This window comes from Schistocerca piceifrons, chromosome 11, assembly GCF_021461385.2.
Source record: "Schistocerca piceifrons isolate TAMUIC-IGC-003096 chromosome 11, iqSchPice1.1, whole genome shotgun sequence".
In the NCBI taxonomy this organism is placed as follows: domain Eukaryota; kingdom Metazoa; phylum Arthropoda; class Insecta; order Orthoptera; family Acrididae; genus Schistocerca; species Schistocerca piceifrons.
The window spans coordinates 172565905-172587465 of NC_060148.1; the positions used below are offsets into that span (position 1 = coordinate 172565905).

General features: G+C 41.0%; 1 protein-coding gene across 4 annotated transcripts in view; it reads right to left on the bottom strand.

Annotated features, from left to right (window-relative positions):
* Nucleotides 1-9745, bottom strand: part of LOC124720002 (zinc finger protein 708-like) — a 98624-nt gene extending 88879 nt beyond the window's left edge. The window contains exons 1-3 of one of the 4 annotated variants that reach the window (XM_047245237.1): nucleotides 9684-9745; nucleotides 8580-8658; nucleotides 7973-8061 (exon numbers count right to left, since the gene is read on the bottom strand). In XM_047245237.1, coding sequence (XP_047101193.1) covers nucleotides 7973-8044 — 72 coding nt within the window. In that variant the 5' untranslated portion in view covers nucleotides 8045-8061; nucleotides 8580-8658; nucleotides 9684-9745. Of the gene's footprint in view, nucleotides 1-7972; nucleotides 8062-8579; nucleotides 8659-9204; nucleotides 9224-9624 lie in introns of those variants that run through there. The other 3 variants (XM_047245238.1, XM_047245240.1, XM_047245239.1) reach the window with 3 other exon arrangements.
* Between the last annotated feature and the right edge of the window lie 11816 nt (nucleotides 9746-21561).

Sequence of the window (21561 nt, forward strand, 5' to 3'; positions counted from 1 at the left end):
AAATGTGGTGCTATAGAAGAATGCTGAAGATTAGATGGGTGTATCACATAACTAATAAGGAGATACTGAATAGAATTGGGGAGAAGAGGTATTTGTGGCAGAACTTGACTAGAAGAAGGAATCGGTTGGCAGGACACATTCTGAGTCATCAGGGGATCATTGATTTAGTACTGGAGGAAAGGGCGGAGCATAAAAATCAGAGGGATACCAAGGCATGAATACACTAAACAGATTCGGGAGGATGTGGGTTGCAGTAGTTACTCAGAGATGAAGCAGCTTGCACAGGATAGAGTAGCATGGAGAGCTGCATCAATCCATTCTCAGGACTGAAGATCGCAACAAGAAACACATCCTCCCAAAGGCATGATGAAGGTATCAGGATTCATCAGACCATGCAGTGCTCTCCCATTGCACCAACATCCAACGCCAATAGTTACATGCCTATTTCAGTTGTAGTTGTCGATGTCATGACGTTAACACTGGCACATTCATGGGTCATCAGCTGCACAGACTCATCATTAGGAGTGCTTGGAGCATTGCGCATGCAGACATACTTTTACTCTGCCCAGCATTAATGCTGCATGTTAGTTATGCCACAATTTTCTGCCTGTCTATTTTTACCAGTCTGCCTAGCCTATGATGTGTACCACCTCTCATGAGCGGTACTTGCCCAACCCCCATAATGTCTGGACATGGTTTCACCTGTGTTTTGCCATGTGTTGAAGAAAACTTCCACAGCACGCCTCAAACGCTCATCAAGCTGTGCAGCTTCCAAAATGCTCATTTGCAGCCTTCAGACTATCAAAATCTTCTCTCAGTCAAACTCAGATTGTGTGCATTCCCTATTTTACACCCAGACAGCATGCTCACTGATACTCCATGCACCGTGTGAGTGTGACTAGAAGACAAGGTGAGGTGCTATTCCCTGGATAAGTTTATACTGACAGCAGATCAGTGGTTATAATGTTTTGGCTGATGTTATGGATATAGTATTATGGCTTCCAAATGGATGCTGGGCAATGCCAAGGGAACCATTCTGCAACATTTGAGGCAATTGTCAATTGCATCAAATTACTACAAGGGTGTACCAGAAAATAATGCCTCCTAAGCTTTGATTCTGTTCTTCATGTCAGTTGTCATACATATTACTCTGTTGATGTTACAACTTTGCTGACACAATATGTAGCGTCCTCCTGCTGGAGAGTTCTGAACTGCAGTGTGTAAGGTGTGTGTGTTATTTAACAGTGTCAGCACGTCAGAAAACCCTCAGAAAACAGAACACAAATTCAAATAGTTCACCCACATGTGGAGCACCCTCTCCTTCAGCATGACAATGATAGACCACACACAACTTTTTTTGCACCTGCAACAGGCTGACACCTTTGATTCATTGCTATTGATCATCCTCCATACTGTCCCAGTTTGACCCAATTTTCAACTATTCCCAAAACCTAAAGAACACCTTCAACGACTTCAGTTTGATAGTGGTGAATTGGTGTGAGCAGAGGTGAAGCTGTGGGTCTGCCAACAAAGTCAAACATTCTACAGTGATGACACCAACAACCTGGTGTCTCATTGGGAGAAAGGTGTTCAGTGCCATGGTGACTACGTTTGAAATAAATATTTAAACACTAAGAATAAAGATGTAAAATGTTAATCAAGTTTGTTTTAATTAAAATGCTTTGATAATTTTCAAATAAAAATTGTGTACCATTACTTTCCAGCATGTGCTCATGCCAAAATATACACCACTTAGAAACTAAGCTTTATTAATTTGGTAAAGAAGGTGGCTTTCAACTAATATAATCTCTACATGCATCTCTTAAGGTCATAGGGAAGTTCAGTCCCACTAACACAGCACACAATGTCAGAGGTAGAAGTTACATTCTGGGCACAATTTGGATTTTTTGGTAGACATTAGGCTGTGCTACTGGTCAATTTGTTACCACATCCTTTACTTGGCTTTCACATTTCTTGACTTTGTCAGCTCACAATCACACTGCCACCTTTCAACATAGGCTAGGCCTTGAGCTGGACTATGGAACAGTCTCTCGCCACAACATATATTTCAAGGAGGGAGGGGAGTGGGGGGGGGGGGGTGTCTAGCACAACATTTTGACCTAATCTTTGAATAGTTCTCAGGTTCAGGTCCAAGGTCAATGACTCTTCAAATTGCTTTTGATTCACATGATGTGTGTTGTGCATACATATCATTCTGTATGTCAAACCATCATTACGTCAAGGGTGAAGGCAAAGGCTTTAAGTATGTTGGGTCTAACCACTCTTTTACTGTATTTAATAAAATGTATATTTACTTTCCTATCATTTCCTCACAGTGATGGTTTATGATTACTGTTGTGATACTGCTCGTCAAATGAATTGCAAGCTGATCACGTAGTTCATACGAACTATAATGAAGTACTCACATATATTCAAATGCAAATGCTGCATTAATGCTATCACAGTACTTCTGCAGTTGCACCCAAGACAGGCGTTGAAGCAGACTTATTCAGCACAGATAGTACACAAGTAGTTGTGATTGTGTCAGGAACCTCAATTCTGGTTGGCAGAATAAAAATACTAGTGGCACCAAGTGAATTTGTTTTCCTGCTAATAGCTGAATACCCTACAAATGGCTGCACTGCATCAGATTTCAAGTGACATGTATATGTAAGATTATTTACACCAGTAACTAACATTCTGGCAGTTTCACAAAAGTATGTGTAACAACGTGCAGCAAAGACAGAAAGTGGTTATGAACAAACCTGTTAATATTTAATGTGTAACACCATTGCTTCATGAAAACTACGCTGCCAACATACAAATTCATTCTGCAGATACGGGCTGTGTAACAATTTATGTTTCATATGGTATTTGTCAGAAATTTAACATTACTATTGGGTCATTCCATGTCAAGTTGGCCGAAATTTAGACAAGTTCCCCACTAGACCATCTCCAATTTTATGAAATTTTTACAGGAGATATATATAAGATGACGTGACTTACCGAACGAAAGCGCTGGCAGGTCGATAGACACACAAACAAAAACAAACACACACACACATACACACAAAATTCAAGCTTTCGCAAAAAACTGTTGCCTCATCAGGAAAGAGGGAAGGAAAGGGAAAGACTAAAGGATGTGGGTTTTAAGTGAGAGGGTAAGGAGTCATTCCAATCCCGGGGGCGGAAAGACTTACCTTAGGGGGAAAAAAGGACAGGTATACACTCGCGCACACACACACACACACACACACACACACACACACACACATACACACACACATATACAGACACAAGCAGACATATTTAAGGTCTTTAAATATGTCTACTTGTGTCTGTATATGTGTGGATGGATGTGTGTGTGTGTGTGTGTGTGTGTGTGTGTGTGTGTGTGTGTGTGTGTGTGCGCGAGTGTATACCTGTCCTTTTTTCCCCCTAAGGTAAGTCTTTCCGCCCCCGGGATTGGAATGACTCCTTACCCTCTCACTTAAAACCCACATCCTTCAGTCTTTCCCTTTCCTTCCCTCTTTCCTGACGAGGCAACAGTTTTTTGCGAAAGCTTGAATTTTGTGTGTATGTTTGTGTGTCTATCGACCTGCCAGTGCTTTTGTTTGGTAAGTCTCATCATCTTTCTTTTAGATATATTTTTCCCACGTGGAATGTTTCCCTCTATTATATATATATACCTTACATGAAGCACTGCCAAATTACAGCTTCATAAATAGTATGGTGGGGCCACCAGCCACCTCTCCATAAAGGCTCGTTTTTGACATTGCGACTAAAATGAATAAATGATAAACTTTGTTTTACCACTGTTCAGGATCTAAGATACCTGTTGTGCTCAAACTTTGTGATCCTGTTCAACTTTTTGGGTACAATAGCTTCATTTTAGTACAAAAGGTCAAACTACGGTAAATTCATCATAGTGTGCTATCAAAGTGGTTCATAAATCTTGTCATATCAAATAAACTTACATTTATATTACATTAAAAAATACATGTACTCTTTATGGTTTCCAAGCCAAATATTTCAGTTCTTATTAATTCATTTGCTAAAATTTGTTATTAATAGAAATTACAGTTGATTCTAACAAGCTTTCTTGCTGATGGAGCTGGAATGACAGAAATAATGTGTTAGTTTGGAATCCAACAAGCATCCTGCCTAGCTGGCCAATAGAATGAATGTGCATGTCCATTGGGGTGCATGAAAATGAAACATTTTCTTCTTCTGAAACTTCAGACACAGTACCAATCAACCATTTCTGATCATATATACAGGCAATTTATGGGCCCAGTTGTAAGGCTTTAATATTTCTGAATGAAACGCTTGATGTTGGTGAACATTTGCCACAAAGAAGTTTGTATCATTGAATACTCTTCTAAGTTGCTCTTCATTTAATGGCACAAAATGGCGATTCTCTTGTTCCTGATACTGTGCAGCCATTTTTTAACCTTGCTTCCTGCTCAGTTTTTAATGTTTCAATTTGTTCCTAAAAAAAATGAATTGGATTCCTCTGTTATTCTCTGTATGGTATTTAAACAAGTCAGTTGGTGTCAAATCTGGTCCTCAGTTGGTCTTTGAAGGCTTGCTCTTGCTGCCAGGCACTTTAAAGTTCCTCCAATCCCATCACATGGAGATTTTCCATGGCTTGTAGCAGAAAAGTTCCATTCAGCTGAGATTCCAGTCATTTTGATGGTGGCAGAGATTCAGAGAATTTTTGAAGTTTTTGCACTGCACTGCTCACCCATCACTGAAGTAGTAAATGTGTGTCATTTTTCCAAGGAGACACTTTAGATCGTCTATTAATTTTACTATAAAAGCATTTACAGCAATTGCATCATGTTTCAGGCTGTCGCTTATTATACAGTAGCTGATGCTGCTGATGTCCAAGTTATTTCTGAAGTACACAACAAATGGGTGTAAAGTTGCTTGGCTGTTGTTCCAGTGAAAGCCGTTAACTGCATCCTGCACAATGAAGGAATAATTTTCAGCAAAGTCCATTAATATGATCATTTCAGGTGGCTTACAGTTTTCTTTTATAATTTTAGGTGCTTGCTCTGGTGCTTTGCAACAGAATGAGTGGAAAGTTTGTAAATTTTTGAAATCAGATCTTCAATAAAATCCTCAGCAGTCATCTGCTTTGTTTCTAATGTATCTATCAGTGTGCACCCACTGTTTGAACTCAATGGTATCATTTGGATCACTGTCTTATAAACTACTTTCTAAAAACTTTCAAGTAGTTCTTTTCCCGGACAGATTTCAGCGATGAAGCATGCAGTCTGGATTCCAAATTACACACTGTTTTAGCAATCAGAATCTTATAATCTTCTTTAATTGGAGTGCTTGCAAGCATCAGTTTCACAGTTTGGTGTAAAGTGCAGACAGAAACTGAGTGGGTTCTGCAGCACCCACAGCGATGCACCATTTTGGCCTCAATTCACAAAATTTGACAAATCCAATTTCAGGCCCATGCCGAAGTTGATATGCAGCAAACATGTCTTTCAAATTATTCAGGAGAAGGTATTTTTGCATCAAAACTATCTTTCTTTCTATTCTAATTGATACAGTCTTTTTACCTGGACAAATTCGACTAATTCTTCATTCTGAAAAAATGTTACCACTCTTTCTTTTACAGCATCTGGAATCTTCTTGCCACACTTGTTCTTTGGAAGAGTTAGTATACCATTTTCTGCCTGTAACTTCCTAGCTGCTTTTACCATCCTCTCTGAAACACCAAATTCTTGCATTGCCTCTTTTATAGTACAGCTTTGTGGTACTAATGTCAGTATCTGCTATTTTTCAGGCTGCCTTGACAATTGCAACTTCTCTTTCAATTCCTTAATCAGCTGCTTATGATCTTCACAATCTGGACATGTCTTGCTTGTACTAGATGTTTGAAGATCTTTTGGGGGGAATCCTCCAGCAGCAGCAATGTTATTCACAATTGCCTGTTGAGCTACGCTTATTTTTTGTTTTGTGTAACCTTTCACATCCCTTTTGGATATTCTCTGAAATTTTGGTGGGGAGACCCCAAAAGCAGTTAGAATTGAATCAATTGATACCTCTGAATATGCTTCATCTTCAGACTGGTTTGAAGTTGACTGTGATTTTTCTGCTTTCTTTGCTAAAAATTGTTTCTGCAAGCTGGACATATCTTCCGACCAGGTTTCACATTGCTCTTAGTCACTGCTTGCAATTGTTTTGCTGTTTCCACATTGACAATCTGTAAACCCTTATTAACAGAATGGTTCTTTCCACCAAAAGGGTTACAACAATATCATGGTAGAAAGTCATATTTTTCCACAAGTATTGCTTTGTGATGAAAGCATATTTATGCATTTTCAGTAAGACATACCTCACTTCTTTGGTTTATTAATTCCTATCACTACTTAAAAATCTTTGATTGGAATGGAGTCTCACTGATTGTGTATATTTTCAGCTGATATGCATAATTATCTGCAGGACCAATGACACACCGTACTGAAACCTCATTGATATCCATTACACTACAATTAAATTTATGCTTCTAATTGCTGTTTGTTTCACTATTAGATAAAGTAAAAGTGGTGTATATTTCCAACTGAAAAATATTAAACAATCATATGTAATGGGAACTTCCTTGAGAATACAACAGAAAAATTAAACAACCTGAAACACTTCTAAAAAGTCACCCCATACCTTGAAATAATTTTTACTTACCGATAAACGATGTTTATTCAGTGATGGCAACACACTTTACATCATTTAAAAAGGCACACACAACATCTGAACACTCTTCGCTACATAACAATGTGGTTCAGACTGATTGTTGAAGCATGTTATTAAACTCAACTGTTGACACTAAACTGGTCTGTCTCTAAAATAAAAACTTTTCTGATCAGACAAGGTGAGCTCAGATAACTCAGTTATTATTTGAGCAATCTGGATGCCACTGGCAGTGCTTTATGACATGCTGACAGGCTGCAGATAACTAAAGTACCAGCTTCAGAAAGTTATTCTTTCAGTAGATACAAGGCAATGAAGTACAGTCAAAATTTGGCTTGAAAAGATTTATGAGCCACATTGATAGCACACTATGATGAATTTACTATAGTTTGACCTTTTCTTTTACAGCTACGAAATTGTACCCAAAAAGTTGAACAGAATCACAAAGTTCCAGAACGACAGGTCTCTCAGATCCTGAACAATGGTAAAACAAAGTTGATAATTTATTCTAGTCAATCGCAATGTCAAAAATTGAGCCTTTATGAAAAGGTGGCTAGTAGCCCCACCATACTATTTATGAAGCTTTAATTTGGTATTGTTTCACGTAAGGTCTATGTACAACCTCTAAAAATTTCATGGAAATTGGAGATGGTCGAGTGAGGATCCTTAGGCCACTTGACATGGAATGACTCTGCTGACAGTTCTTCTTACACTTTGTTCACATATTCAAGGTCAACACCTAATGTTAATAGCACTACAAAATTTACTTCTCGGATTAGTGACGTGAAAATGTCACTTCAACATCACCCATAAATTACATTTCTTATTCAATACCACGATACACTGCAATAATGCATTAACTGCAGCCATACCATTTATAAATTTAATGGCACTGCTAAGACTCACTATGGTCATAGTCATTCTTAAGTTGCACATTAAGGTTGTCATTTAAAAGAAGCGTATCAGAGCAGCATATACCCACTTTATGGCAACCACGTTATCAGTATAATTGAATTGTGCATTAAAAAGTTTTCGTTGTTTACTGAACATTAAATTGAAACTCTTGCTGAATTCTATGTGAGGTTTAATAACAGGCTTATTTCAATGCACTGTGCAAAATGTCATTTAAGAGTGAAAGTTCATCAGTTGTTTAGTAAACAGAATTACCCATGTTTCCAGCAGTATGACATTAATTTTACGTATTCACACACCATACTGTACACATTAATGAAACACTGTTAAGAAATACAAGTAAGCCACTTACCATGAAGTATAACTCTGTTTTCACTTCGGCCGTTCCCTCTTTTTTTATCCACATAGCTGGCTCCTGGTCCATTGCTTTAGTACTACAGTCTGAAAAAAAAAAAAAGCAATCAGATAAGAACAGTGGTACTCAGTTTCCGTTGTTACCATGAGGTATAGCTCAAAGGCAGTATTTTCACTCATCTAATGGGTGCAGCAAATGGGTGATTACACAGGAAACAGAATCAGAAAGGATGAGGAAAAGTAGGTTCAGTGATACAAACTCATTTACATTTCTCAGGTCATGAAGAGTGAGAACACTCATAAAGTAACATGCACTGGAAACTGAGTATATATAGATGCAACTGCTCGTTTTTAACACTGGCTCATGGATACTTTTCTATTGTGACAATTATGGAAGATGTGTATTTTTTGTGCATGCACTAACTTCAGCATTACAAACAATCAAAGTGGGCAAGAGATTGCAGCGAAATTTCTGAATAACATCAAATATTTCATTCTACACTTTGTTCATTGCGTTAATTTCACTCTGATAGGGACATGATGAGAATCTAGAAGTACAGATTGTTTGTTTATCAGTTAATATGCATTTTCAACATAGGTATTACCTTGAAACTTCCTTCATCTGTATTCATTCATGGATGTGTATTCAGTTTATAGTAAGCATCATCATTTTGGAATCTCTACCTGCAATTAAAGAAAACCATATACATGTACCATAGATTGCTCACCGCAGTGCGAAAGTTCTCATTCTTCATTACCATCAAGATTAAACAGTGGTTCGTTTTTTCTTAAAAAACTGATTTAATAAAACGACTTCCTACTAACTCTAACTATGATGAATGATCTATTAAGTTCTGATGGCATGTAATGCTTTATGTTAGACGAATTACAGTTAATTTGTATTTTGTATTTCGCCAGCTCCTAAATTACAGTATTCTTATACAGAACTCCATTAAAACCCACACACTACAACAAACTGGTATTTACACATGATTAGATGAATACTAACGACATGAGTAATCAAAGCACAGGGAAAACTAGCAAAATGCAACAGAATTACAGCATTTCCTTTCATGTGAACATACTCAAAGCATGAAATGATGTAACTGTGGGAACTTGTAAACATGCTTACGTTAGCTCTAAAATCTGGAGCCGCTATATGTCTACATCACAGCAAATTAACATCACAATCATTATTATATCTAGGTAAGTCAACATAACCGTACTAACATAGCAAATGTGTTGAATTTCACTGTCCGCCTTTTCTCATCAGTCACGAAGTACATGGCGGAGATCATTGCATGGGCAAACTGCTCCTGACAACACATCACAATCTAAGCCATTTCTTTTACTAAGATACACGTAGCGATTTTACCGGACAGGCCAAAAACAAGCTCTAATAACTCTGGTATTTAGTTGTTATGAACATAACCTGAAAATTTATAACACTCTTACACCTTCACCAAACACACTATAGGTGATGTGATCATAAATACAGAATAAAATCTCATCCTTATGTACCCATTAAAAATTAAAACACAACAGCCTCAAACATAGCTACCACAGCGTCATCACAAGATATTCGCGAACTATTACACTCGTCAAACTCAACTGTTATTGTGATAAAAATGAAGTAGCGCACTAACTTACTTACGAAACAGTTTTCTTCACTTACTCTTGCTTGCAGTTTATAAACGCTTAAAATTTACCTGGAGAATGTCACACAGAAAATTCCGCTAAACTATGACGTTGCACCTGCCTACACACACACACACACTGAAAGAATCAAAGAAACCACCTAAACCAAAGATCTTATAGCAAGACAAAGCACTCTGCCGTGGGCTGTGAGATAACCAGTACGGAAAAACCGGAAAGATAAAACGCGAAAATTAAATTAGACAGGATACTTCGACCATAGATACTAGTAGACTGGCCATGCTGTGCAAAAGCTATAAAGTGCGTCTCGCAGGCCCCGAGGAATCGCTTCATGACGTCATCAACAAGGCTGAAAGCTTGACAGCGCTGCCTGGTGACTAGACCTGTAAACAACTCTGTTGACGTAAGTGACGTCACACGTTGGCTACAATGTTTATACAGACTTGCCTTCAGCTGTTGTTTTGGAATGTCAAATCAATCCAGATTGTTTGAATGAAGCTTCCATTAACAGAATAAAATGTAGAAAGAAGGTTTAAATGCGAATAATCTGTATTATGGTGACATGATAAATCCGCAGTGTAGTCAAGGTTACACATTAGAGCCGTACGTGATTGATTGAAACCAACTCATTACAAATTATTGGTCGAAAGGCAGAGTGATTTATAGCATAACACATATTACGCATTGCGAACAATGTGTCTAAATGTTTTTAACGCATTAAGTGCTGCTTACTAATGTAGGCTAACTACCACTGAGACGTTTGCAGCTCGAATTTGTCTTTGAACCCATACCAGCAGTAGCAAATGCGGAAAAACGAATCAAATATGGTAAAGGATGCGTAGTGGAACGCCCATTGCATTTTTCCAGTTTGTGTACGATATCTGTACGTAATATGCATCAAAACACGTCGGATGCTTGTTCATTTTCTAATATATGTTTTTTGGGGATGACCTAGTAGTTTTATTTTTTTGTATTATGAGAAATGCGTTAAATGTGGGAAAGTGCATTTAAATATGCCACAAACAAATATTAGGCAAAGACACACGTCTGTCTGTTACCACAACCTTTATTTCTCATTCGCTGTGTTCCACAACTGTCAACGAAATTATCGCTTTTCAACCTAATGTAGACCTCAGACTATGCTACAAATAAAGTTATTACTCCAGTCAAGGTTTCTAGGGAAAAGTGGGCGAAATCCAGTATAGTGCTCTTGCCCAGATATGTGCTCTTGCCCTGTGTGCGTTACCGATATGCTTAAATTTTGGTCGTTGTTTTTCTGTAAATAAACAGCTATATGCCAATCACATCTTCTTGTATGTAGTTTCTCAAAAATCCAGTTTATGTGATCTTAAAATAAAAAGAGCTCAGTGAGGGAATATTAATAGATCGAAGCAATACTGACATCTCCAAATTGTAAGACTGCTATAGATGGAAGTCACTGATTGTCAGAGTGTGTCAGTGGGACAAAACATTTGAAGCTTTAGGTTAGTTCAACTATTACTTCTTAATGTAGTAGGCAGTCACAATTTTCTTCCATATTTTTATGTATATACATACTACACAAGCAACCAAATGGTACCGTTCCACTCGAAAATAGAGAGAGGGAAGAAAGACTGTCTATCATCCGAGCCCTGATTTCTCATGCCTTCTAAATTTTCTCAATAGTGTTATACAAAATAATACTCGCACATAGTTTGAAACTACTGGTAACCTATCTACCATCCAGCCTCTGAGTTGCTTCAGTGTGTTGCTTAAATCGGACATGGATCTCAAACTTTGGAGCAGTACTCATGAATGTGTCACGTAAGTGTTCGATACGGGTGGTCTAAGTGATCTTCCCCTCATTTCCAGTCACAAAACATATTCATCTTCCCAAAGGAAGGAAGTAATGACCCTGAAAGCTAGAAATGGTTTTTTTATTCAAGTGCTGTTTCTCTCATACTTTGTACCAAGCATTTCAGAATTTTACAATGAGTACTGGCAGCCCTACATATAACGGTAACATTAAAACCCTGTTAATTTGAACCTTAGTGTTAACTATCATATGCATCCTTGAGTAAGAACATTACGTTTAATTATAATTATAGAAGGAGAGGCTAATAAAATAATTTTTTTACTCTGTATTTTATTAATATCTTAAGATTTTCAGTTTGCTGCCTGATGTCTTGCAGCAACCTCTTAAAGACTTTCAATCAGAATGTGAAATTCCATTTCCTTCCAGTATTTTGCAAGTTCATTTCACTGAACAGAGTAAAATTACCCCTATTATGGACAACAAATACTATTAGGGAGTAAATATGTTGACATGTAAGTGAAAGACTCCGAAGGCCCTGAAGAGACTTCTGTAAGAAGCTGCACTATCGATTTTACACAATAATTTTACTGACATGGATCAAAAGTTCTATTAACTTGCCATATTAGATTCGAATAATATCGCAAGCTTTTCATAACAGCCTCCATCACCGTCACCAGTAATGGTACTGGTATGTAATGGTATGGTGTACTGTAGCAGCACATTAAAAGTGTTTCAATTGAATTGATTCTGCATTATCTCTCTTCCCCATGTCCTTGACATTAATGCTACCAAGTTATGTTCTTGTACGGTAATTAGTTTCCATGTTATTTTACTTATTTATCGTGTCAGAAGCAAACTAAAAAAAAAAAAAAAAATATTAGATACATTACTACATACATACATACATACATTATGGTTTATAAATTAAACTAGTCAAGAATGAAATAAATATTAGACACAGATTGTGTTGTCAAACGTAAGGTAATTTTAATCTATACAGTGGATGCCCAAAAATTTGCAACATCCAGTGCACTTTGTGTAGCGTTTACGAGGTCCTCCATGGTGCACACAGTTGGAGGTAATGTGCATTGTAGTAGATGTGTTGATGTCTGCATGGCAGCTCCGCAGTCACGCTGGAGAGAGTCCACCTGGAAGCCCCACCCCTCCAGATTACTCTTGGATCTTGTGACAGAAGAACGCAGGCGGTTGAGTGATTTCCAAGTGGACCATTTCTCTGTGTGGCCTGGGGGAAATACTTCTTGCGGGATCAGCCACTTCTCCAGATGCTGGCATCTGACCTGCCATCTCTTCTCCCGGTGTTGATGTGGAGTGTCAGCGAGTGGTTCTGTACTGTGAAGGAAGCTCTTTCTAGACACAAGTCTTTGCTGTGCCAGTTGGTGCCCATGTAGTGGATGGGCTTCGGATGTTAATGCCTTCTTCATTTCACTCCGTGCTGCTGTATCTCTTCGGATGTCCGGGGGGGCTATGCCGGATAAGGTGTGGCTCTTAGACAACCAGTAGTGATACGACATGTCTCATTCAGAGCAACATCAACTTTCTTTGTATGTGTAGATCTGCACCATACTGGGCAAGCGTACTCAGCTGCAGAGTAGCAGAGGGCTAATGCGGATGTGCGCACTGTGTCTGGCTGTGCTCCCTATGTTGTTCCAGTCAGCTTCCTAACCACATTGTTCCTGGCAGCCACTTTTTGCTTTGTTTTTAAGCAGTGTTCCTTATATGTAAGAGCACAGTCCAGAGTGACTCCGAGATATTTTGGAGTCTTGCAGTGTTCTAAAGAGGTTCCTTCCCAATCTATCTGCAAGGTTCTACTAGCCTGTCTGTTTCGGTGGTGGAAAGCACAGGTCTGGGTCTTAGAAGGATTTGGTTTCAATTGATTGTCCCTGTAATAGGTAGTTAATTCTTTCAGAGCATCAGTTAGCTTCCGCTCCACCCTCTCAAAGCTGTGACCTTGTGCTGTGATTGCTCGGTCATCTGCATATATGAAGCTTTGTGTTCCTTCTGGTAACAGCTGGTCATTAGTGTATATATTGAAGAGGGTGGGTGCCAGTGCACTGCCCTGTGGAAACCCATTTTTCTGCTGCCTCCATCTGCTTCTTTGTCCTTGATATTCCACAAAATATCTTCGGTTCTGCAGAAGATTTCTAATTAGACAGGTTAGTTTATAGTCCTCGGTGAGGTTGTATAGCTTCAACAACAAGAGTCTGTGGTTGACAGTGTCCTAGGCGGCTGAAAGATCTATAAACACCGCTCCTGTTATCTGCCACCTTTGGAAGCCGTCCTCTATATGCTGTGTCAAATTCAACACCTGTGCTGTACAGCTCTTTCCTTGTCTGAATCCTGCCTGTTGAGGGATCAGTAATGGTTCTATCATACCTGTAATTCTTTGGAGGATCAACCTTTCCAATACCTTATACAAGTGGCATAGGAGGGAGATTGGCCTATAGCTTTCGGGGTCATCCCGGTCTTTCCCTGGTTTATGTATAGCTATAATTTTTGCTTTCCGCCAAGATTTTGGTATCTTGCCACTCTTGACACAATTATTCATTAGCTCAAGTAGCCAGCACTTTGCGCCTGGACCAAAGTTCTTGATCTGTTCACTTCTTATGTCATCTACCCCTGCTGCTTTTCCGACTTTGCACTTATTTAGAGCTGAGTCGAGCTCATTCAAACTGAATGGTCGAGACAGAGTGTTTCCCTCTTGTTCGGGCTCCCTTTCCAGGGTTCATCTCCCGATTTTACTGGTATGATCAGGTTTACCATTTTTCAAAAGCTGGTATGCGATCTGGTCTGCCTTCACATTTGTATGCGTATTGGGTTGGGAGGGATCATTGTTAAGGTGTCGTAACAATCTCCAGGCCTTTTGACTACTTCTACTCATCTCACATTCTGTCATCAGTTTAATCCACTGTTCTCTCTTCACCTCAGAGATTGAGGAGAGAGTATTTTGCGCAGCCAGATAAGTCTCCTCGCTATAAGGGTTTTCTTCATATAGTCGATAGTATCCGTACAGCAGAGAAGCTGTTTCAGGTGTCACACCCTGCCGATACATTGTCCTACACCCTCTTGGAATTGATGCCCGGGAGCAATGTTTGACAGTTTGAACAAAGCTGTCATATTCTTCAGGAATAGGCCGCACAGACTTAATCTCCTTGTCCAGCATCTTAGCAAATTTTTTCCAATCAGCTCTCTTGAAATTGTATCTCCGTTTGAAATTCACCTCCTGTGGCCTTATTGCTGGAAGAACTTGACACAGTAGTGGCCTGTGTTGCGTCTTTGGTATGGGCGAGCACACTGATTTGGAGCAAAGCTGTGTGATGTCTTCACTCACAAAGAGGAGGTCAGGGTTAAATCCACGTTGCCACCTGCCACTGTTGAAGGAAGGGGGGTAGCTTGCTGTCATGTATAAGAGACAACTGGCAGGATTCAGCCCAGGAGAGGACTGCCTCCCCATTTTCGTCATCTTCAGAGTATCCCCACAAATGACTATGGCTGTTAAAGTCACCGAATACTACAGACGTCTTGCTGTTATGGAAGTTCCTGGGTGGTGTGAAGGAAAATGCAGCCGAAGGGGGCTTATACACAGAGGTAGCCACGCAGTTACTCAGCTCCACTGAAATGACTTCGATGTTATTTTCTACGGTGCAGTGAGCACTGATTATCTAAAGCCCTGGTCTTAACAAATATAGCACTTCCATACCGAGAGTGCGGTGTTTCTGCAGCTAGTTTCATGCCCGGTATTTTTGGTCGTCTCTGTCGCTCATCTCTATGCGTCTCTTGTATACACAGGACGTTGCATTTTTTGTCATGGCATAGGTTGGATAACAGATGTTCTTTGGCTGATGATATGCCTTCAATATTTATAGATATGATAGTTAAAGGTGGCTCTAATAAGGACCATTTATTTCCATGTTATAACATGTTAAATATAGAAAGTTTAACTGTAACCAAGCAGCAGTTTTCTTTGCTGACAATATCAGTTCCAGTGCACAACTGAATTTAAAAATCTGTCTTGTGGGGTATGTATCATCAAGGGCGAACCATTCGAAGCGCCGAGCTAGCGGAACAGTACCGACCGCAAGGTCCAAATGAGATAAATTTGTCGTGGAGGCAGATAAAAATGTAGGGACCCCAGTGTTGAGGCAAACTAGACCCGCTTGGTGGAAGACGTCTAGCAATAGTGAGCCACGTGGACAAGGATGTGGAGATCCCCAAAGCGGGTGGTGGGCATTGAAGTCCCCAACCAGCAAATAGGGGGGTGGAAGCTGACCAAGAAGATGAAGGAGATCAGCTCGTGCCATTGGTGTGGACGATGGAATGTATACAGTACAAAGAGAGAACGTGTATCCGGAAAGGGAAAGACGGACGGCGACAGCTTGGAAGGAAGTGTTTAAATGGATTGGGTAATAATGGAGAGTTTCATGGAGAAGAATCATGAGTCCTCCATGTGCTGGAGTGCCTTCAACAGAGGGGAGATCATATCGGACGGACTGAAAATGAGGAAGAACAAAGCGGTCATGGGGACGCAGCTTTGTTTCCTGAAGACAGAAGATGACCGGCGAGTAGGATCGTAAGAGGATCGACAATTCATCCCGGTTGGCACGAATGCCGCGGATATTCCAGTGGATAATGGACATAGGGTGAACCGAAAATGGAAGAATGTGACCAAGGGTGCTGTCAACTCAACGACTGCTCAGAGCTTGCGACCGACAGCATGGAATGGCATTCAGCCGAAGGCAGAAGATCCTGATCCATAGGTTGGTCAGGAGCAGCTCCTGCCACCAGCGATCGGCCGGTTGACCGGCCACCAGCAGTGTGCCTCGGCGACACAGAAGACGGCCGAGGGCGATTTCTGCCAGGTGGTGCTGTAGATGGGACATGCCTTGGCGGAGAAGGAGAGGAACTGGCTTTCTTTGTAGCCTTCTTGGAAGTATGATGTTTAGATGAAGGAGGAACCGATGGTTGGGAAGTTGCGGTACGTAAAAACTCTTCACGAGTATGCTCTTTTTTCGAAGTCGTGGTGTCTGTCTTTTGGGCTCGAGATTTAGCAGAACCCGACGAAGGGTGAGCCATAGAGTGGGCAGGCAAAAGTGGTGAGGTTGAACGGGCGATCTTTGCGCTGGCCGATCTGACGACCGTGGCACTAAAAGTGGGGTCGCAAGTCTGCGTGGCAGCCTCCGTTATTGGCCGAGGAGAAGCAAGGACAGTGCTGTATTTTCCTGTCTGAGGCATGGTGGGCTGTCGACTGGCGAATAATTTTTGAGCAGCAAAGGTCAACACCTTTTCCTTCACTCTTATTTCCTGGGTGAGCTTTTCGTCCTTAAAAACGGGGCAATCTCGAGAGGAAGCAGCGTGGTCACCCATACAGTTGATGCAGCGAGGGGATGGAGGTGGACAAGCACCCTCATGGGCATCCTTGCCACACGTAACACATTTGGCCGGATTGGAACAGGACTGGCTGGTGTGATTGAACCGCTGACACCGATAGCAACGCGTAGGGTTTGGGACGTAAGGGCGAACGGAAATTATCTCATAGCCTGCTTTGATTTTCGATGGGAGTTGAACTTTGTCAAATGGCAAGAAGACAGTGTGGGTTGGAATGATGTTCGTGTCAACCCTTTTCATAACTCTATGAACAGCTGTTACGCCCTGGTCAGACAGGTAGTGCTGAATTTCTTCGTCAGACAATCCATCGAGGGAGCGTGTATAAACGACTCCACGCGAGGAATTTAAGGTACGGTGCGGTTCCACCCGGACAGGGAAGGTGTGGAGCAGAGAAGTACGCAGCAATTTTTGAGCCTGGAGGGCACTGTGTGTTTCTAACAACAGGGTGGCATTCCGTAATCTGGAACAAGACTTTACAGGACCCGCAATTGCGTCGACACCTTTCTGAATAATGAAAGGGTTGACCGTGGAAAAGTCGTGACCTTCGTCAGACCGAGAAACAACAAGGAACTGTGGCAACGATGGAAGAACCATCTGTGGCTGAGACTCAGTGAACTTACGTTTGTGAGCAGACGTAGTGGAAGGTGAGGAAACCATTGCGGAAGAATCCCCCATGATTACCGGCGTCTCCGATGGCGCGCTCCTCCCTTGTGGGGGCCCTCACCGAGGGCACACCCGCCTTAGGTGATTGTTCACACCTCAGGTCACACCTCCCGACAAACGGACGGAGGGACCAATCGGCACTTTCGGAAGGTATCAGCTCGGGTCATCACCCCTCCCTGGGCCTGGCCGTTACCAGGGGTACGTACGTGTCCTACCTGTCTACCCGGGGCGGGGAATTACGCGTTACCCCGTCACCGGCTACGCATGGAAGTGCGTGGGTCGGCCTTCAGACACGCACAGGGAGGAAAAAAGAGAAAGGGAAAGGAAAGAAAAGGGGGTCTCAAACGCCGCAGCGGAGAAAAGGGCAAGGAGAAGAGGGAAGGAAAAGAGAAGGACAGAGGAAGGACGAGGACTTGCAAGTGCAAAAGCAAGGAATTTGGAGCAGTTTCGAGCGTCCGTCTCCGGACGTAGGCACAAACCATACTCCCAGAGGGGGAGAAAGGGAAGGAAAGAGCCAGAGGTGAGGGGGGGGGGGGCGAAGACGGGGGATGGGGAGGGATGCGGAAAGGGAAGGGAAGGTATGCAGCCCGGAAAGGAAGGAGGGCCACATTAGCTCGGGGTCCCGTGCTCGCTACGCACGTGTCCACAAAAGAGTTGTGGACCCCCTGGGGGCTTTTGCTGAAATTGAGTACTCATATAGTGGGATACACTTGACGTTTCCTAAAGTTACCATAACAGAGAAAATGTTCATCGTTAAGATCATTAGTAAAAACTGTCTCTGTGCAGTCCATCTGCATCTGTGTTTTGGTCACAGGGTGTCTTAACATCTACGTCAACATGGAAAGTATTACTATTCACAATAAAGAGCTATATACATTAAGTGGACATTACAGGTACTGCTGCAGAGAAAAAAATACATATACGTAAAAGTACCTATATAATACTAAAATGCTTACAAACTATGAAACTGACATGACATTTGCATTATTCTTTCACACGTTTTCCAAATTTTCAATGTCTCTACAAGCTCGATAGGCTCGTGTTTATTTCACCGTAATATTCTTTCTTATTTTACACACATTGTACATTGATTCGTGGATCACGCTGTGCCGTCGAATTGTTTGTCAAGAACCGCTCACTATGGGAGTCCCTTTTGTACCACTTCACTGAATGGTATCTGCCATTCTCCGTCAAGTCATGGAATCTGGAACATAAATAGAGAATACTCTGCATTTGTATTACTTAAAATTATCGGTTTAATTACAATGGGTTCAGGATGGGTTAAGGACCATTTCTTTCTTTTTTTCATTTCACACTGACTTCTGCTCTTGCTTATGACAGCGGTTAAGACAAATATCAACCTCGTTCTGACCGTGACCGAAGTTTATTCTAGTCGTGACCATTTTATTCTTTGCTTAATACAAATCGTTCTCTTTCAGTCTCTAAAATATTATGTTTTCTACGTACATAGAGAACAATGTCCTTCAAAGTAGTATGAAGTCTCAGTTATTGCCGGAGCGAGCCACGCGGACCCGGCCATTACATCCACATCTGCATCTACATCTACATCTACATGGATACTCTGCAAATCACCTTCACAATTCTCTATTATTCCAAAATCTTATAGCGCGCGGAAAGAATGAGCACCTATATCTTTCCGTACGAGCTCTGTAAAGTTTCAAATATCCATTACTTCGTCATACGCCGCCGCGCGGCAATGTTGACAGATCAACACCGGCCAGAATAACGAGCGCAATCTTAGATTGGTTGTGTGATGTGTTGTCCGCCAATAACGTGCTGCGTTTAAAGCACGTTGTTTGAGGATCGCTGCTGTTGCTTCGCCGACGAAGCCTGGACGAAGTCATCTCGTCGTACCACTCGTCAGCTGTCCGTGAAGGACTCACAGGTGAGCGAGAAGAAGTTATTTTGCTGGCTTCCGAGGGCTGCATGGCGAACCATACTTATTCACTGGCCGTTGCACACGTTAAAAATAAAACTAATACACACAAGGTGTGGTATAAAGAGTCGTGACACAGACTCGCTTTTCGATGCACAAAGTTATACTTTCACTTTGATAGGCGTTCGTGAACTAAACCTCGTCCTTCATCTCACTTTCTCTTTGCAAAAATAACACTATCACAGAAGGATAACAAATTACCTTGAGTAATAATATTTAAATAGTTTGCTTATATATATATATATATATATATTCTTAATCTAATGATCACGTCCGGTACAGAACTGCTGTCGATCATTTTCTTATGGCTATCTCTTGCTTACCAGTTAAAATTTACGTCTTCCACTTAAGACTATTCTTCAGTCTCCTCTTGTAAACTCAGTTACCAGTTTCATTTATTCTTTACCGTCAAATTCTTATTACATTTTTTAATTGTCTCAAAGACAAACTAATTGTATTCCTCTTTGAGAACACTCCTCTTTGTATCACTCTTTTCATTTACATGTCCATTTAATTGTGTTTACTGCGTTATTTAAATTGAGGACAGCCTCCAGACAAGGAGACTGCCTCCTTTTCCATGCTGAATGCTATTCGCTTCAAAATATACGGGCGATGACTAACTAACCGCGCGTTACAAAGACCACAAACTCAATTGCATGCCAAACAATGGCTCGACTCTAGGTCGCTTCAACAAGCAAAATTTAACTCATCTCGTCGCGAAGCTACGCGCTTTTCGTGTGAGTTGCTTCGCCCGGACAGTACAAGTAAACCTCTACGAGCTGATCCTTGGAATAGGATGTCTGAAGGATTATCAGGGGCCGGTATTTTCGATAAGATTTTATAAATGAACACAAAAATCAGCGTTTAAATAATCTGGACATTATAAAAATTATCATGCTAAACAAGAAACATTTACATGCGAGCACTTATGCTGCTGCAATTGCTTTTTGCGTGTCATTCACTTAGAAAATATAATTGATTCATTTACACGGCTCTATGCATGTGCTTGTTTGACCAATTGTTTACTTGGTTACTTGAGCCTGTAGTCTGCGGACTCCTGTTATTAATCGCTACATTTAGTCTTGCGGCTGGCGTTTCCTAAGATAATATTTCCATGAAACTCATAATATAGCGTTATCTCTACCCCTTCTTTCTCTTTTTTTTTTGGGGTAATGTGTCACTCTCATTACGATATGCCCTGTTATTCTTTGATTCTAGTCACGGAAAGTTATGACGCTTTATTTTACACAGGAGTACAACTTGTCCTCCGAGAACCTTTATTTTCTCAAAAAACAACCTGAGAGAACGCCACTGACCACTCCTTCCTCTTTGATTTATACATACTGGGGGCTGATTACCACACGAGCATGCATCATATACTTATATACTAACTTGAAACTAGTACTAAGTTCTCTCTTTGACATTTTCCTTTACCTGTATTCAATTAACAAATCGGTACAAACTTTCCTCACACACTCAGCACTGTACGATGACCTCCAGACGTACTAACTGCTGGCTTGTCGTTTTTCTTGAGTTATCGTTCGACGTCGATGACTTACCTTGTTCTCTGATGATGCTTTGAAATTGCCTCGTACTACAAACACCTGTAAATTTCTTTCTTGTGTTACCACTGTGGAATTTTCTTAGGTCACTATGGTGGAACAGACCTTTAATGGTGTCGGCTAGCAAGTAACTTCCTGTGTGCGGCTTCCTGACAACAACGTATGGGCCTTCGTAAACGCGCTGCCACTTACGATGGTTTAAAGTGAGTCCTTAGTAGGATTCTCTCACCTTCTCTGTATTCAATAACCTTATTTATCTTTTTTCAAATGCTTTCTTACAAGGGGTTTGCATACGTTGTCAGCGAAATGAAGGCCTGCCCGGTTTTGGTGCCAGCTTTTTGTGGAGGTTAAAAAATGCTGTTTCTAGTTTTCCTGATGGTGGTTCTCCCTATCGGATATTGCCCTAACGTCTCCTCCGTTTCGTGTTGGTGTTGTGACTGTGGCACGAAGGGTGGTGGACAAGGTTCTTGTCCCGTGTTCGATCCACTTTACGCATAATAGATTCGTGCAGTCTTTTGCCGTTTCGGCTTCGGATTTCCTGCATAATCACT